Source organism: Eschrichtius robustus, chromosome 17, assembly GCF_028021215.1.
Source record: "Eschrichtius robustus isolate mEscRob2 chromosome 17, mEscRob2.pri, whole genome shotgun sequence".
NCBI lineage: Eukaryota > Metazoa > Chordata > Mammalia > Artiodactyla > Eschrichtiidae > Eschrichtius > Eschrichtius robustus.
The window spans coordinates 66485213-66498832 of NC_090840.1; the positions used below are offsets into that span (position 1 = coordinate 66485213).

At 46.0% G+C, this 13620-nt stretch overlaps 1 protein-coding gene across 1 annotated transcript in view; it reads right to left on the reverse strand.

Moving 5' to 3' along the window:
* Window positions 1–7509, reverse strand: part of SAMD12 (sterile alpha motif domain containing 12) — a 411525-nt gene extending 404016 nt beyond the window's left edge. Inside the window, exon 1 of the mRNA XM_068525945.1 lies at window positions 7446–7509. Coding sequence (XP_068382046.1) covers window positions 7446–7458 — 13 coding nt within the window. The 5' untranslated portion in view covers window positions 7459–7509. The remainder of the gene's footprint in view (window positions 1–7445) is intronic.
* Window positions 7510–13620: the final 6111 nt, after the last annotated feature.

The window sequence follows — 13620 nt, forward strand, 5'->3', positions numbered from 1 at the left end:
GGAGAAAAATCTTGAAATAGGGACTCAAGTTTCAAAACTTAATAGTGAAACAGTCTGAATGATACTTTATCTTGAAAGGAGAAACGGAGAAGTTTATCTCCCATTTAACCAAACTTATAGTTGTAAATGTGTGTTAATTCTTAGAACAAAAACCAAAAAAAATCAATTGTCTGTTACATAATTCCTGCAACAAGATTTATGTCAGCAGGACAAAACATTTTTCATTTCATGTTTGACTTTTCACAGTCCATTTATAAAGATCATTTTTTCCCCAAAGTATTATATTTCAGGGCATCACTTTTCACCAAAGACTTCTCCTAATCCTTAGGTGGTCTAATATTTTTCTTTGCTTCCTACCAAAACAGTGTCTTAGGTCAATTTTCTCTTCTTTAATGGTTACCAGGCCTAACTCAGCCAAATCTTAATTGGGTCACAGCTGTGTGATTCCGTCAGTTTTCCAATGTCACTTTCATAAGAGTTCATGAAATTTTTTCCTCTTTTGCATGGTCTGAAATTTCTCTTTGCAGTCAATTTACATACACATTGTATGACTGGGCAATTATCAGATCATCTAAGAGAGCCCGGCCTACAAAATTGTGGGTGTTAAGTGGAAAGTAAATTTTTGGTGGGGAGAGGTTAAGTGTTGAGTCTCTAATGAATAAATACACTCATATTATGATCACTTTTACTTTTTGCTGCTACCTCATAACTTCAGGGAATTACATAATGAATACCATTCCTTTCTTAGCAACTACAATTATACCAGACACTGTACTACCACAGGGCCATAAAAACGGCTTAGCTGCTTTCTCAAACGTGGCAGGAAGGCAAGGAGAGACAGCAGCTTCACCGTCATCTTGTCCAATATTTGCTTAGTGTTTATTGAGCAATTACCAAACCAGGTCCTAAGAGCTTTGATACTGATTGAACCCTCTCAACATGCCTACGAGGTCATCACTACTAATATCCCCATTTGACAGATGGGCAGAGAAGTCTCAGAGCTGCTCAGGCCCACAGCGCAGGCCCCTGGCAGGGCTGGGGCTCACACCCAATCTGCCTGCAGAGTTTGTATGCTTACAGACAGGCCCTTGGCAGGGCTGGGGCTCACACCCAATCTGCCTGCAGAGCTTGTATGCTTACAGACAGCACTGTGCGTGCCACAGCTCCCATGGTGAGGCACCAGCAGGCCTGAGCTCATTCTGTACCTATGGCCAATCCACAAACATCAAATCCCTGAAGACGTGGTATTTACTGGACAGAACAGCACCAAACACCTTCTAGAGCATCAAGGGCAGCCGAGGAGCAAAGGAATTGAACTTGCCAGCTGGCTCCTCCCAGCCCCAGGTGGCCTTGGAAAAAGGCTGCAGAAAGAAGGCAGTGAGGCGGCCACCCCTGTCCCCTGACAAATGCCACCCCTGTGTGCTCTTCCCTCGGGAGGCAAGCTATACGAGCAGCTTCTTGCACCCACGCTTTAGAAAAATCAGACTAAATATAGCCAAGTTCGCTCTCATGAGCCAGCTCTGAGCTGGTAGTGCTGCTACATCCACATCAGAAAATTGGGGAAGAATCAGTTTGATTTACAGGAGAGCAGCTTTCCTTGCTTGCTCTTGTAGTTACAAAAGGACCATGGGCAAGATCCAACGGGGCTGCAGGGAGTGCTGGAGGTCTGGCCAAGCAGATAATTGAGCCCACAGGGAAAGGAACGTACCAGACGTGAGAGGAGCTTCCTCATTAACTTTCCTGCCCATAGAGGGCTAAACCACCACAACACCAGGACTTGGGGGTAGCACACATTCCACATACAGCCCTCTGTTCCATGCCCTTCCCCCATTCCCCACCCATCAGTATCATACTCAACAGCTCACTCAAATGCTATCCCCTTGGTTAGGCCATCCCACCCCGTCCAGCTCAGAACCAAATGCTCCATTTGTTCTCCGACCGCCCACGTTATGCTGCTTGTACTTTTATTTAGCACTTATATCATGCAGCCTAATCTGAATCTCTGTCTCCAGCAAAGTGGAGGCGGGGGACGGCTAAGTTTCCTTCTTAGTGGCCCCCCCCCCCCAAATCTAGTAGAGTTCCTTGCACACAGGCAGTGCTCTCCTGTTTATCAACAGCAAATGCAAAACCTGCCTGAACGCCAGGAAAAGGGAGTTTGCAATTTTCTTCATTAAATGCACAACGTCTGACGCTCAGTCCCCAGAGTTCAGGCACAGGTTTCAGATCCCAGGCTGTCCCTCCTGTGATGTGTCCCACAGCATTACGGATCACAGCTACACCGGCAGAGGTTCTACACCACCTCCCCCTTGTTAGCACCAGCCCTAGTTCCTTCTGGCCAAAGAGCACAGCAAGACAGACAAGAAAGAAGGGTGCGCTGAAAGGAATTAGCAAGGGCGTGGCCAGATAACAGCAGGATTAGACTGAAGCCCTGTCTGAACCAGTTAGAGGTCACGAAGAAGAGCTGGGAGTGGCAGGAACTCCTGCCACAGCAAGTGTAGAAGCAGGGCTTGGGACCCCACTTTTCCCTCATGCACAGTCACTGGATGGGAGTTTTCAGCGAAGGCTTCATATTCACCACTCTCACGTCTTAAAACAGTGATGGATACAAGTTGCTGCTGCAGGACAGTCAGATCTCGTGGGCTAGAGAACAAAATAAATATTAGAAAAAAAGAATAAAAGACCCTTGGTGAAAAGTGAAGTGAAAGAGAATCGAGTAGCAGGTAGTTGAACACTGACACCGGATGCTGCACGGAGCTGAGAGGGAAGCGTGTTGACAGTTGCGCTGCTTTTACAACAAGCACTCTGCAAATGAACGCAGCTGGGAGTTCTTCTTGGGGGGGTGTATAGGGGCTACCACAGAAATCAGACGCACTCAGTAGCCTACCCATTCATTCATTCAGTCTGCCATTCATTCATGGATTTGTTTAACAAACCTCACACGGAGTCTACCATGGGCCAGGCATAAGGCACCGTGCCTGCCCTCAGAAAGCACCACCAAGCAGAACTGCACATAAACCTTGCTCTCAACATGGAAATGCAGTTAGAAAAAACTGGAGGCAGGCTAGTACCAGGAGAGCCACCGTCCTCCTTACTTCCCATGTCATAGGGGCAATCCGAGAGAATGGCACTGCTGGTCCCTCTCCGCCCTCTATGGGCTCTCCTCGGGCGAGGAGAAGACAAGTGGTGACGTGAAAGCCTGTGAAAGGGAACAATGCATCCGGAGTTGGGGCCTCTCCCGCTCTGGGTCCCAGACGCCTGCTGCAGGAGCCCATCTTCTCTCTGCTGTCCAGGCTGCCAGTGTTACAGAGGCAGGCGGTCCTGTGAGGGGTAAACTCGCTGCTGGGGTGCAGTAGTAGCAAACCCACTTTACCATCCGGCCCAAAGTCAGGAAGAATAACCCCTGCACCCTTGTAATCAAGATGACGTCTTTATCCCCCTCTGTGATTGTGACTCAGTTCTGAACGCCAGCAGGGCACAGAGTCATCATTTACGATTGCTTCTCTTTGCCACGAGGTTCCGAGGTATCTTGTTTTCCCTTTTTTCCCCAGCCGCTGTTATGATTACTTATCCTTACAATATTTTGGTGACGGGAAGTTTTGTTACTCTTTTACAGGAGAAAAACTATAGAACTTGAGCATTGAATGACTAATCAGAGGCCATTTGATGAGTCAATTTGTTCACTTTGGATGTAAAATGTGGATCCCTTAGCCCAATGTCATTCAGAGCACATAGCCGACAACTGGAAATCTTTTTGGAGGGTGGTGAATATTGGGACGCGTCTTTCTGCCATGGAAGAGGAGCTATTATTCTATTAGAGCTGGAATAGAAACACTATGTACAAAATTTATCCACTCCATTTTCTTATACAGCTGAGGATGAAGCAAGGAGGAGAGGAAATGTGGACCAGGAGTAGGAAAAGCTTTCTCTTGCTCTGGGACATTTATACTTCACTCATGAAACAATTACTGAGGTCCAACTAAGTGCCAGACACCAATCTTGGAATACAGAGGTGAATACAATACTATGCCTGATGAATCCACTTTTTTCCTCTCCCTTCAACCCATTAATGTTAGAAAACAGTGCCTCAATGAAGACAACTGTCTACACAATCTGTCCACGGAGAAGGGATTACTCTCGGTTTCTACAGGCTACCTCCTTTCTAGAGGTCCTAGTTCTCCAGCTATTTGGAGTAATTTCTTACAACTTTTTTTTAAGACAATGGATGCCAATACAATCCCAATCTGAATGCAGACCATAACATGTTCTGTGGCTGGAAAGCTCAGCTTTAAGCTGCCCATAAATGTAAGGCTTGGGTCACAACCAGATTAGGAAGTAGACATAGGATGCTGTAATTAATTCAAAGAAAGCCTAACCCAGGGTAGCCATAAAATACCTCCAAGCTACACGTTTAGCAAAGTGAATGAGCCCTCTTTTTCATCTTAAACTCCAAGTTACAAGTTTAGCAAAATGAATGAGCCCCCTACTTGCTCTTAACACTTTTACAAGTTCAAGCTTACTTAAGAAAACAGGTTACACATTGTAAGAAAAAAACAAACTTCTAATTTGCTACTAATTACAAAGACTGGCATGAATCAGTGAAAATTCAGGATACAAAACAGGTTCCAAACAGTACTGCTTTTTTTAATAGGAGGAGAAGGATGGGAGGGAGTGCAAGTAATATTTACTGAGAATCCATGTCCTAGCCACTCTTAATAAGCCCTTTATTTAATCTTCACAACTTTAGTGGGACCTAAACAGTAGTGTGCCCATTTTTTCCAGATGCAGAAACGAAACCTCAGATGTTAAGTAACATGTATTATATTTCCTATTCCATTTCCTCTGGCAATATTCCTTATTCTCTAAATCAGTGTTTCTCAGTGAGCTTGGGGAAACTGCTTGTTCCTTGGTTTTGGGTTGGGAATTTTGTATGAGATGGCCATGCACTACAGGACACTTAGCATCCCTGGTCCATGGGCATAAAATATCAATACCAGCCCCTGCAAATCTCAAACATGCCCTAGGAGGACAATGTCCCTCCTCAGGTGAGAGCCACTGCCTTCAAACCTCTCAAAAGTTCCTTATTTTACGGCATTTGGGCTCCTAAGAAAGCCCCATGCACCCTTATGGAGTCAGTTACAAAAGCTCCATGGATTTATTTCCCATGCATTTCATGAGCATTTATTGAGTACCTATCATGGGTCAGGTAGTGCACTATTGCCCGGGAGTATAAAGTCAAAGAGTACATGGTCCCCACTCCCCAGGGGCTGTAGTCTTAGAGTCTAGTGAGAGACGTTAAGTACGTTAAGTATGGCAAGTGTTAAATGTAAGCACAGGTGCTGAGGAGACAATGCAGGTGGCACCTCCCACAGGCCGGGCAGAGCACTCAGAAGGCAGAGGGAAGGGAGGGTTGAGACAGGTTCCCAGAGGAGGTGAAGTTTTCCCTGAGCCTTGAAAGACCAAACGAGAGTAGCTAGGAAGGGCCAAGTTCAAACCAAGAAAGCTGCCTTTGTAAAGACCAGAGATAGGAATATTTGCAGCCAAAGTTTAAAATATTCCCTTTATTCTTCAAGTTGAGGCCTCATTGTGATTCAAACTCAGGATCTCCTGTTTACTAGACAGGCACTTTAACCAAACAAGTCACTAGAAAATAAAATAAGCTCTCCACAGTCCAGGCATACTTCCTTTCAAAGCCTTTGTTTTTGTAAGGTCTGGCTTCGCTGGTATAATAACCCATCAGACAAGAAATATGACTAATTCTATACTTCTTCCAGCGAGCAGGAAATTGCTTTCAAGTACACCATGGACTGGCAACCAGTGGGAGTGACCTTCACTTGAGGACACAGAAGAGTGAGGAAGAGAAGAGATAATGTCATCTGAGGGGTGAGGTAGAGAGGTGCCAGTAAGTCAACTTGCCCTTAGCCTCAAGCTCAGAATGAACTTTATCTTGTGTTTTTTGTTTTTTTCATCTAAAGTCTTGTCTCAGTTACCATCAACTGTAACAATGCAAAAAGCCAGATTCTCACCCTATTATTACATTTGCACAGAAAACTTTGGTTATTTGTTTTTTCAAAGCCATATATATGAGATTTATATATGTGTGTGTATATAGATTTATATATATATATATATATGTATAAATTTAAAAGCCAAATATATAAGAACAGTAAAGGTAAGTAGATAGGTGGATAGAAGTGCCCAGCTGGGGATCTCTGAACCTGAGACAGCCCAAAAGCAAGAGTTTCCCGAGTTAATGGGTGCTGACCACAAGACCTGGGTTATTGCTACTTCAAGTTGTTAAGTAATTACAAAGACAGCAAGAGTCAGATTAGTTCAGTTGCTCTCACCTGGGGCGGGTAGGGGAGAGGGACGCCAGCAAACCCTTATGGTTCCTTCTTTCCTTCAGCCTCCAAGGAACAAGCTCACTTCCCCTTGGCAAGGAGCCTGCTGCAGCTGGCAGGCATGCCCTCTTTTTCCAACACCAGCTTCCCCTCTGACCTGAACCACACTCAGGAACCATAATTCTGTAGATGAACTTACACTCCCCTTTGGTCCCATGATCATTTCAATTTATCATTCAGGCACAGTGTGACTGCTCGTTTGACATCACAAACACGTCTGGCCCACATATTTTTCCCCAGAAACTACCCTCAACAAGAAAGCCAGTCTTCCAAAGTGAGAGCATCTGAAATGAAAACTTGGGATCCCACACGAACCGCCTGTCCCTGCTTTCAACCAGGAAGTTCAAAGGTGGCAACATCATAGAGCCCAAACTGCAAAGCCAAAGACCAAAATTATAGGAGGAAAGCAGAAGGTGGGCTTCAAAGAAAAGGATTCACCCCAATGGAAGAGGTTGGCTGTCCTTATCCCTGGCTGATTCCATTTCGTTTCTGTAAACTTTGCTAACCTCGGGAGGGTTGTATAAAGAGACAGGTGTAGGGACACCTCCACCCTCTGGGTACATCTGCTGCTATCGCTGCTGCGTACACACACGACGAGGGGCCCTCGACCCAATAGCAGTCCATGCTTCCCGATGACGCACCTGGCGAGGGTCTTCTCCCATGTGTGGAGGCCAAAGTGAGCATCCTCAACCTCGAGGCCACCGAGCCGGCCCTGGCGGGGTGCGGCAGCGAAAAGGGTACCTCGGGGCTGAGACCTCCAAGCGCTCTCTCAGGCTTTTCCCCCACACCCAGCGCATCGTTTCGCATTAGGGACACTTCGCCTCCAACCCGAGAGTGCTGCGCATCTACCTGTCTTTCCAAAGTAACTGAATAAAGCACCTACTGGCCCTCCGTGGCTCAGGTGAGTGCCAAGAGGTGTAAGAGGAAAGGGCCCGCTTGCCACCACCCACTTTCCTCTCCTCCCCACGTTCCCCAAGCTTCATCGGGGATGTGTGTATCGGGGTGCGCGGGTTAAGAGGGAGCTTAAAATGCCCAAGCGTCCCTTACCTTCCACAGCCATTCTCTCAGAGCTTCCCTAACGCATGCATAATTTTCTGGGCCGAGATACTCCTCCTGCCCCGCGCTCCCCTCCCTCCTCGCGCTTTCGCCTAAATATTCTGCGCTCATCTGCTCCAGGACCAACCTGCCGCGGTCACGCAAAGCGAGGCTGGCGGCTCCCGGCTCGGCGCAGAGCAGCCTGGGAATTGTAGTTCCCTCTCGTTCCTCCGACCCGGGAGAGCACCCCAAGTCCTGCGAAGGGCGCGGCCCCGCCTCCACACTGGGATGGCATCGCCGGCTTCATCGGGCCCAGGCAGAGAAATCCCTCTTGGCGGGGCGGGGGGGTCTCATGAGTAGACCCGGGAACCCTGGGAGGTAGCTGGGACTACATTTCCCAAGATGCCGTGCGCTGGATTTCGTTCCGCGCCAGGAGCAGAGACCCGTGATTGAGCTCTTCCCTGTCGATTAGAAGGGGGTAAGCACCTGGTAGGGCTCGTGCGGGAGGCAGGAGGCGGCGGGGTTTGTGGTGTGACCTTCTGGGCTTGTCGCTGGCCTCCTTGGCCACCCAGTTAGTGAGGGGAGCAGAGCCGCCGGCCGGCTCTGTTTTTCCGCCTGGGCCAGAGAGCCGCTGCACAGGGTGCGGTTGAAACCTGTTACTCAGACCTGGGAAGTGGGTTAGGGAGAATCTTGCCAGGTGATACAGCTGTATTCTGATCCTCCAGGTGATTCAGGTGGCTAAACACTTCGCGTAGGGATGGGGGATGGCCTAAAAAACCCGAACAGGTATCACCCCTAAGGGGTTATTAGAAACAAAATCTGGGAACCAGGATTGCACCTGAGGATGTCAGATGATGGAAACCTGTGTGGCTTCCAAGACAGGAGGCTTTCAGCTTGACTGGTCTGGGAGCCCCTTGGCGGTCAGTGATAGGGCCTAATAATTAACAGCATCTGAGAGTGTTCTTTCAACTTAGGAACTTCTGTCCTAACTCCAGGTGCTGGGAGTGCTGTAAGCAGACAGGAAAAAGAATCACGCTGAAGGCAGCAGAATTCCAGAGCTGGTAAGTACTGGTAAGAATGAAGTTCCCAGACGTTTTTTCCCGCGTGTGGAAATACAGATGCATTTATCGCTGGTAGAGGTGAGGGAATGGCCTTGGGAACAGATCAGACTCAGATTGAGTAAGATTTTTAAAGGCCTGGAGCTCAGAAGATTTTTAAAGGCCTGAGCTCAGAATTGCATATGGTCCACCCAGACCCCAGCTCTTCTGCCCCTACCCCATATTTAATTTTTAAAGAAATTACTCTGGAAAATAACTCCAAGGAAATACAAAGATTCGATTCTTGCTGTCCTGATGACTACTTAGATTTTCTTTGTCCCTCTTGGTGATAATTTTTTTTTTTTTAAACACTGAACAATTTTGTTTCTGAGCGCATATGTGCACACCTGTTTTTGTGGTCACTAAGTATGTGCTTAGTCCTCCTATTGGGTAACATGGCCGTGTCTGGTTACTTTTAAAAATACCTGTAACCAGTAAATGCCCTTGGTGATACTTTAACTCTGAGTTCGTGGAGCTGTACGCAACTCAAACCCAAGCCTTCCATCCTTGGTACAGTAGAGAGAGTCCTGTTCAGTGAGACACGCTTGCCATGGGCAAAATAAGTTAAAATAATGATAATATTAATAATACCAACGCTGACAAAGTGCATCAGAATCTCTGGAGGTAGGGCTCCCATCCCCAGCACTGTTTTTCTTTTTTCAAGTACTTTAGGAGGTTCTAATCTGTAGCTTCTATTGCACAATCTTGTTAAAGGGATAGAGACCAAAATGCCTGGGTAAGAAGGAAAGAGGGGGCATATTTGGCATTCCTCTCTGTTTCCTGCTCTGTTAACCTGTCACTGAGTCTTGTTTCATCTTCCTGAGTGTGGGCTTCCTCTCTACTCTCTCTGCTGTATTTAAGTAATGTCAGTGCCTCCGCTGGTTCCACGAGGTCAGGGATGGACTCTGGTACTGCTTACCTTTGATGTTCCAGCCACCAGCACTGCCTGGCACATAATAAATATTTAATACATATATTATGTGTTTATAAATAATGCCTGACTGAAGGAGTGTGTGAATAAGCTACCTAATGATGATTAGGTCTCCATTTTCCCCCATGAAACTGCAAGTTCGTATTTCACTTTTGTTTGTTTTAATGTTTCATACTCTCAGAAGTAGATATTTTCATCAATTCAAAAATGACCTAGAGACAAGTTAATCTAAGCCCCCTCATTTCACAGTTAAGGCAGAAAAGTTGAAGGGTTTGCCCAGATCACACCGTGGCCAAACAGTGTCCACAACTGGTCCAGACCAAGGCTCTTTTGGCGAGGACAGGGGTGGGTTAGGGGAAGATTTCTGTTGCTCTAGACACAGCTCAGCTTGGTTTGATGGCTTAGCTTTAAGTCAAAGAGGCTGGGGCAGCTTTGTTCCTCACTGCAGGTTTGTGGGTAGGTTGGGGGAACTCTGCCCCAGGCTGAAGGAGGAAGCCATTCTCCTAGTAATGACAGAGGAGCAAGAGGGCAAAAGGAAGTGTGCAAGACTTTTTAAGGCCTGGCTCTGAACTGGGACACTGTCGCTTCTTCCCCCATGTCATTTGTCAAAGCAAGTCACATGGCCAGCCTCAAAGTTGGGGTGTGAGGAAATATACTCTGGCCATGAAGAAGTCATGGCAAGGATGCGAATGCAGGGAAGGATGAAAAATTGGGTTAACTCCTCAATCTCTACAATGACTGTGTATTAGCCTCCTGTGGCCGCTGTCACGAAGTTCTGTAAGCTGGGTGGCTGAAAACAATGGAAATCTACTCTTTCACAGTCCTAGAGGCTAGAATTCTGAAATCCAGGTGTTGGTAGGGCCATACTTCCTCTGAAGGCTGTAGGGAAGCATCCTCTTTTGCCTCTTCCTAGCTTCTAGTCTAAGTTGCTAGCAATCCTTGGGGTTCCTTGGCTTGTAGCTACATCAGTGCCATCTCTGCCAACATCATCACATGGTGGTCTTCCTCATGAGTATGTCTCTGTCTCTAAATCTCTCCTATGAGGACACCAGTCATTGGATGTAGGGCCAACCCTGATCCAGTATGATTTCACTTTAATTTGATTACATCTACAAAAACCCCATTTCCAAATAAGGTCACATTCACAAGTATCTGGGGTTAGGAATCCAACATATCTATTTGGGGGACACAATTCAACCCACGGCAGACTGGAATCTTCTACCATCTTTTATAAACTAGAGCAGTTGTTCTCAAGGTCTGGGTGCTGAACCCAGAGCATGAGCATCACCTGGGAGCTGGTTAATTAAGATTCTTGGGCTTCAACCCAGACCTACTGAATCAGAAACTTACGGGTTTAGGATCCAGCAATCTGTGGTGTCACAAGTCTGCCAAGTGATTTTAATTCGTGCTAAAGTTTGAGAACCACTACCAAAGAAGACATTAGGACCCAGACTTTGCAAAGAGGTAAATTTAGCCATTGTTCTTAAGAAGGAGGGAGAAGTGGGACCTAATCCCGATTGGGTGTCAGCCATTGTGTATCTGCATGTGTGTGTTTCTGAGTACAGAGGGGTGCTAGAATAAACAATGGCATTTTGCTGGTGGCAAAATGACAGGGGGAAGGTGCTAGAAATAGAGCAGGTTTAACCAATTCACTGAGTACTAAGGATATAATTTTAAGGAATCTAGGTCCTATTTGCCTCCTGGAATAGTGGAGTTGTATAAGCAGTGTTCTTATACTCCAGGGTCATCACAATGAATCTTCATTTCGTGTGGGTGTGAGAAAGATGGGAGGGGTCATCAGGGCTGGCTCCTGAGTCTGGCATGAGCTATGCTGGGAAGAAAATGAGAAAATGTAGGCAAGGCTTTGAACAGTGTTCAATACATTGGTGGAAATGATTATTACCAAAGACCTGTTGCTGACTCCACAGTTCTGTCTGCAGCCAGTTCTGGAAAAGTATGACCCTGGGAGCCCTGGGGCTGTATGTGCCACAGGGGAATACAGCATTTCAGGCGTGGGGCACGGGGAGTTAATTTACCAGAGAGCCACATGTAACGTTCAGATAAACTTAGCAAAGGGCTGTCAGAGCTTAGGTGGGGTTAGATTCTCCAGTAAAAATGGAGAGTAAAAATAAAAAATGGGCAACTTTGCCCTTGAAAATGCTTTACATTGCCTTTGAAATATAGGACATGTTATTTTTTATATATACAGTCCTGCAGAATAATTTCCTAGCACACCAAAATTGGAAAACATAAAACACTATTAAGAAAGTCTTTAAGCAAATGTCCGTATATTTCAAGTATTCTTCCTTTAAAATAACAACCAAATTCCTAATTGTGAATGGGGCAATGGATAGACAGTGCTGAACTCTAATGTCTTAATATACTGTTTGGTTTTGTGGGGATTAAATGAGAGAACTAAAGCTCCATCTTAGAATAGAGGCAGTTTTCTAAAGAAATGGGAGTTTGTTCAATAGATTTAACCTACCCATATGAATCAAACACTAATGGAGTGGTTATGATTTGCCAGAAATCCGTCTAAGTGCTTTAAAAACACCCCGGCATTCTGGCTTTGCAGGCCGTGTGCTTAACCACTATACAATCTCACCTTTCTAATTTTTCACATATTGTGTTTCCACCGTATGCAATTTTGCAGAGTGCGGGCCAAGGTCAAAACTTGGAGCTGGATACACTGATATCAGGTGTGGACCCAAAGGAACCACTCCACGTGCCTCTTTTTGAACGGTGGGCAAGTAACATGGATAAAACTTCTGCAGCCTTTTCTTTGTATGCTTTTCTTATTTTCCCGGAGGCAGAAAATATAGCATATTGTGTTGTTGCAGGAGGAAAGAATGGGGTTGAGCCTTCGTGGTTAGAGATGAGAAAAGTCTATCCTTTGTCAGAAAGTAAGAGTCGGGGGAATTCATGCAGTCAGAGGCCAATAAAAGGCACTGCAGGTGCTGATGACAGATTACTGCCCTCCTGAACCTGCAGGCATGATCTAGGGCTCAGCCTTAATGTCTGCCAAACTCAAAGAAGTTAAAGAAAAATGGGACATAGGCGATGATTTAGATTGCACCTGGGAGAGAAAGAATGCAGGACCCAAGATGTGCCTTGTGAGATAAGGCCAGCATTAGCATAGTGCAGACTCAGGCTTTGCCTTCTACTTGCTTTTTCCAGCTCATGGTAACTGTTAGAGAAGAATTTGGTATTTGAAAGGTATTTCTGTGAGGTCTGGTTTCATTCAAGAGTCCCCAAAGCTGAAAATGTGAATTTTATGGGAGTGGGGGAAACTATCTGCAAATTTTTGCCCCACAGGTTTAAATGCTAATGGGGTAGTATCTGTTAAGGTGTCTTAATTGATGCAGACTATATTTGTTAAGGCAATCTCTGCCTTCCTCATACAACCCTTTTATGGACCCTTGGGGGTCCTTCGTTCTCATCCCCTGGGCTGGTCTCAGGCAAAAAAGCAAACCGGACCGCAAAGCCTCCCCCAGGCCCTGTTTCCTTATAGTGCTCCCTTATGTGTGCTGTATGTTTCATTGACTGTCTTTGGAGGCACAGTGATGGAGTAGAAATACCCTGGACCCTGGAAACCTACAGATCTTAGTTGAAATCTGCCTCTCACCACAACCAGCTGGGTGAACTGAGCAAAGTAATTAACATCTCCACCTTGGTTTCCTTATCTATGAAATGGATAACAATATATCCCTTTCGGGGCTTTTTTTTTTTTTTTCAATGGAAGGGTTGAGATTGGGGCTCAGGACTTTTTTTTTTTTAAATTTTTATTTATTTATTTATGGCTGTGTTGGGTCTTCTTTTTTGTGCGAGGGCTTTCTCTAGTTGCGGCAAGTGGGGGCCACTCTTCATCGTGGTGTGCGGGCCTCTCTTGTTGCGGAGCACAGGCTCCAGATGCGCAGGCTCAGTAATTGTGGCTCACGGGCCTAGTTGCTCCACGGCATGTGGGATCTTCCCAGACCGGGCTCAAACCCGTGTCCCCTGCATTGGCAGGCAGATTCTCAACCACTGCGCCACCAGGGAAGCCCCTTTTCAGGGCTTTTTGAGGATAAGTTATCTATCTTTCTAATATTCACCCCGAAGTTCATGGCTTAAAATAATAAACATTTATTATCTCACGCAATTTCTGTGGTTCAGGGAATCT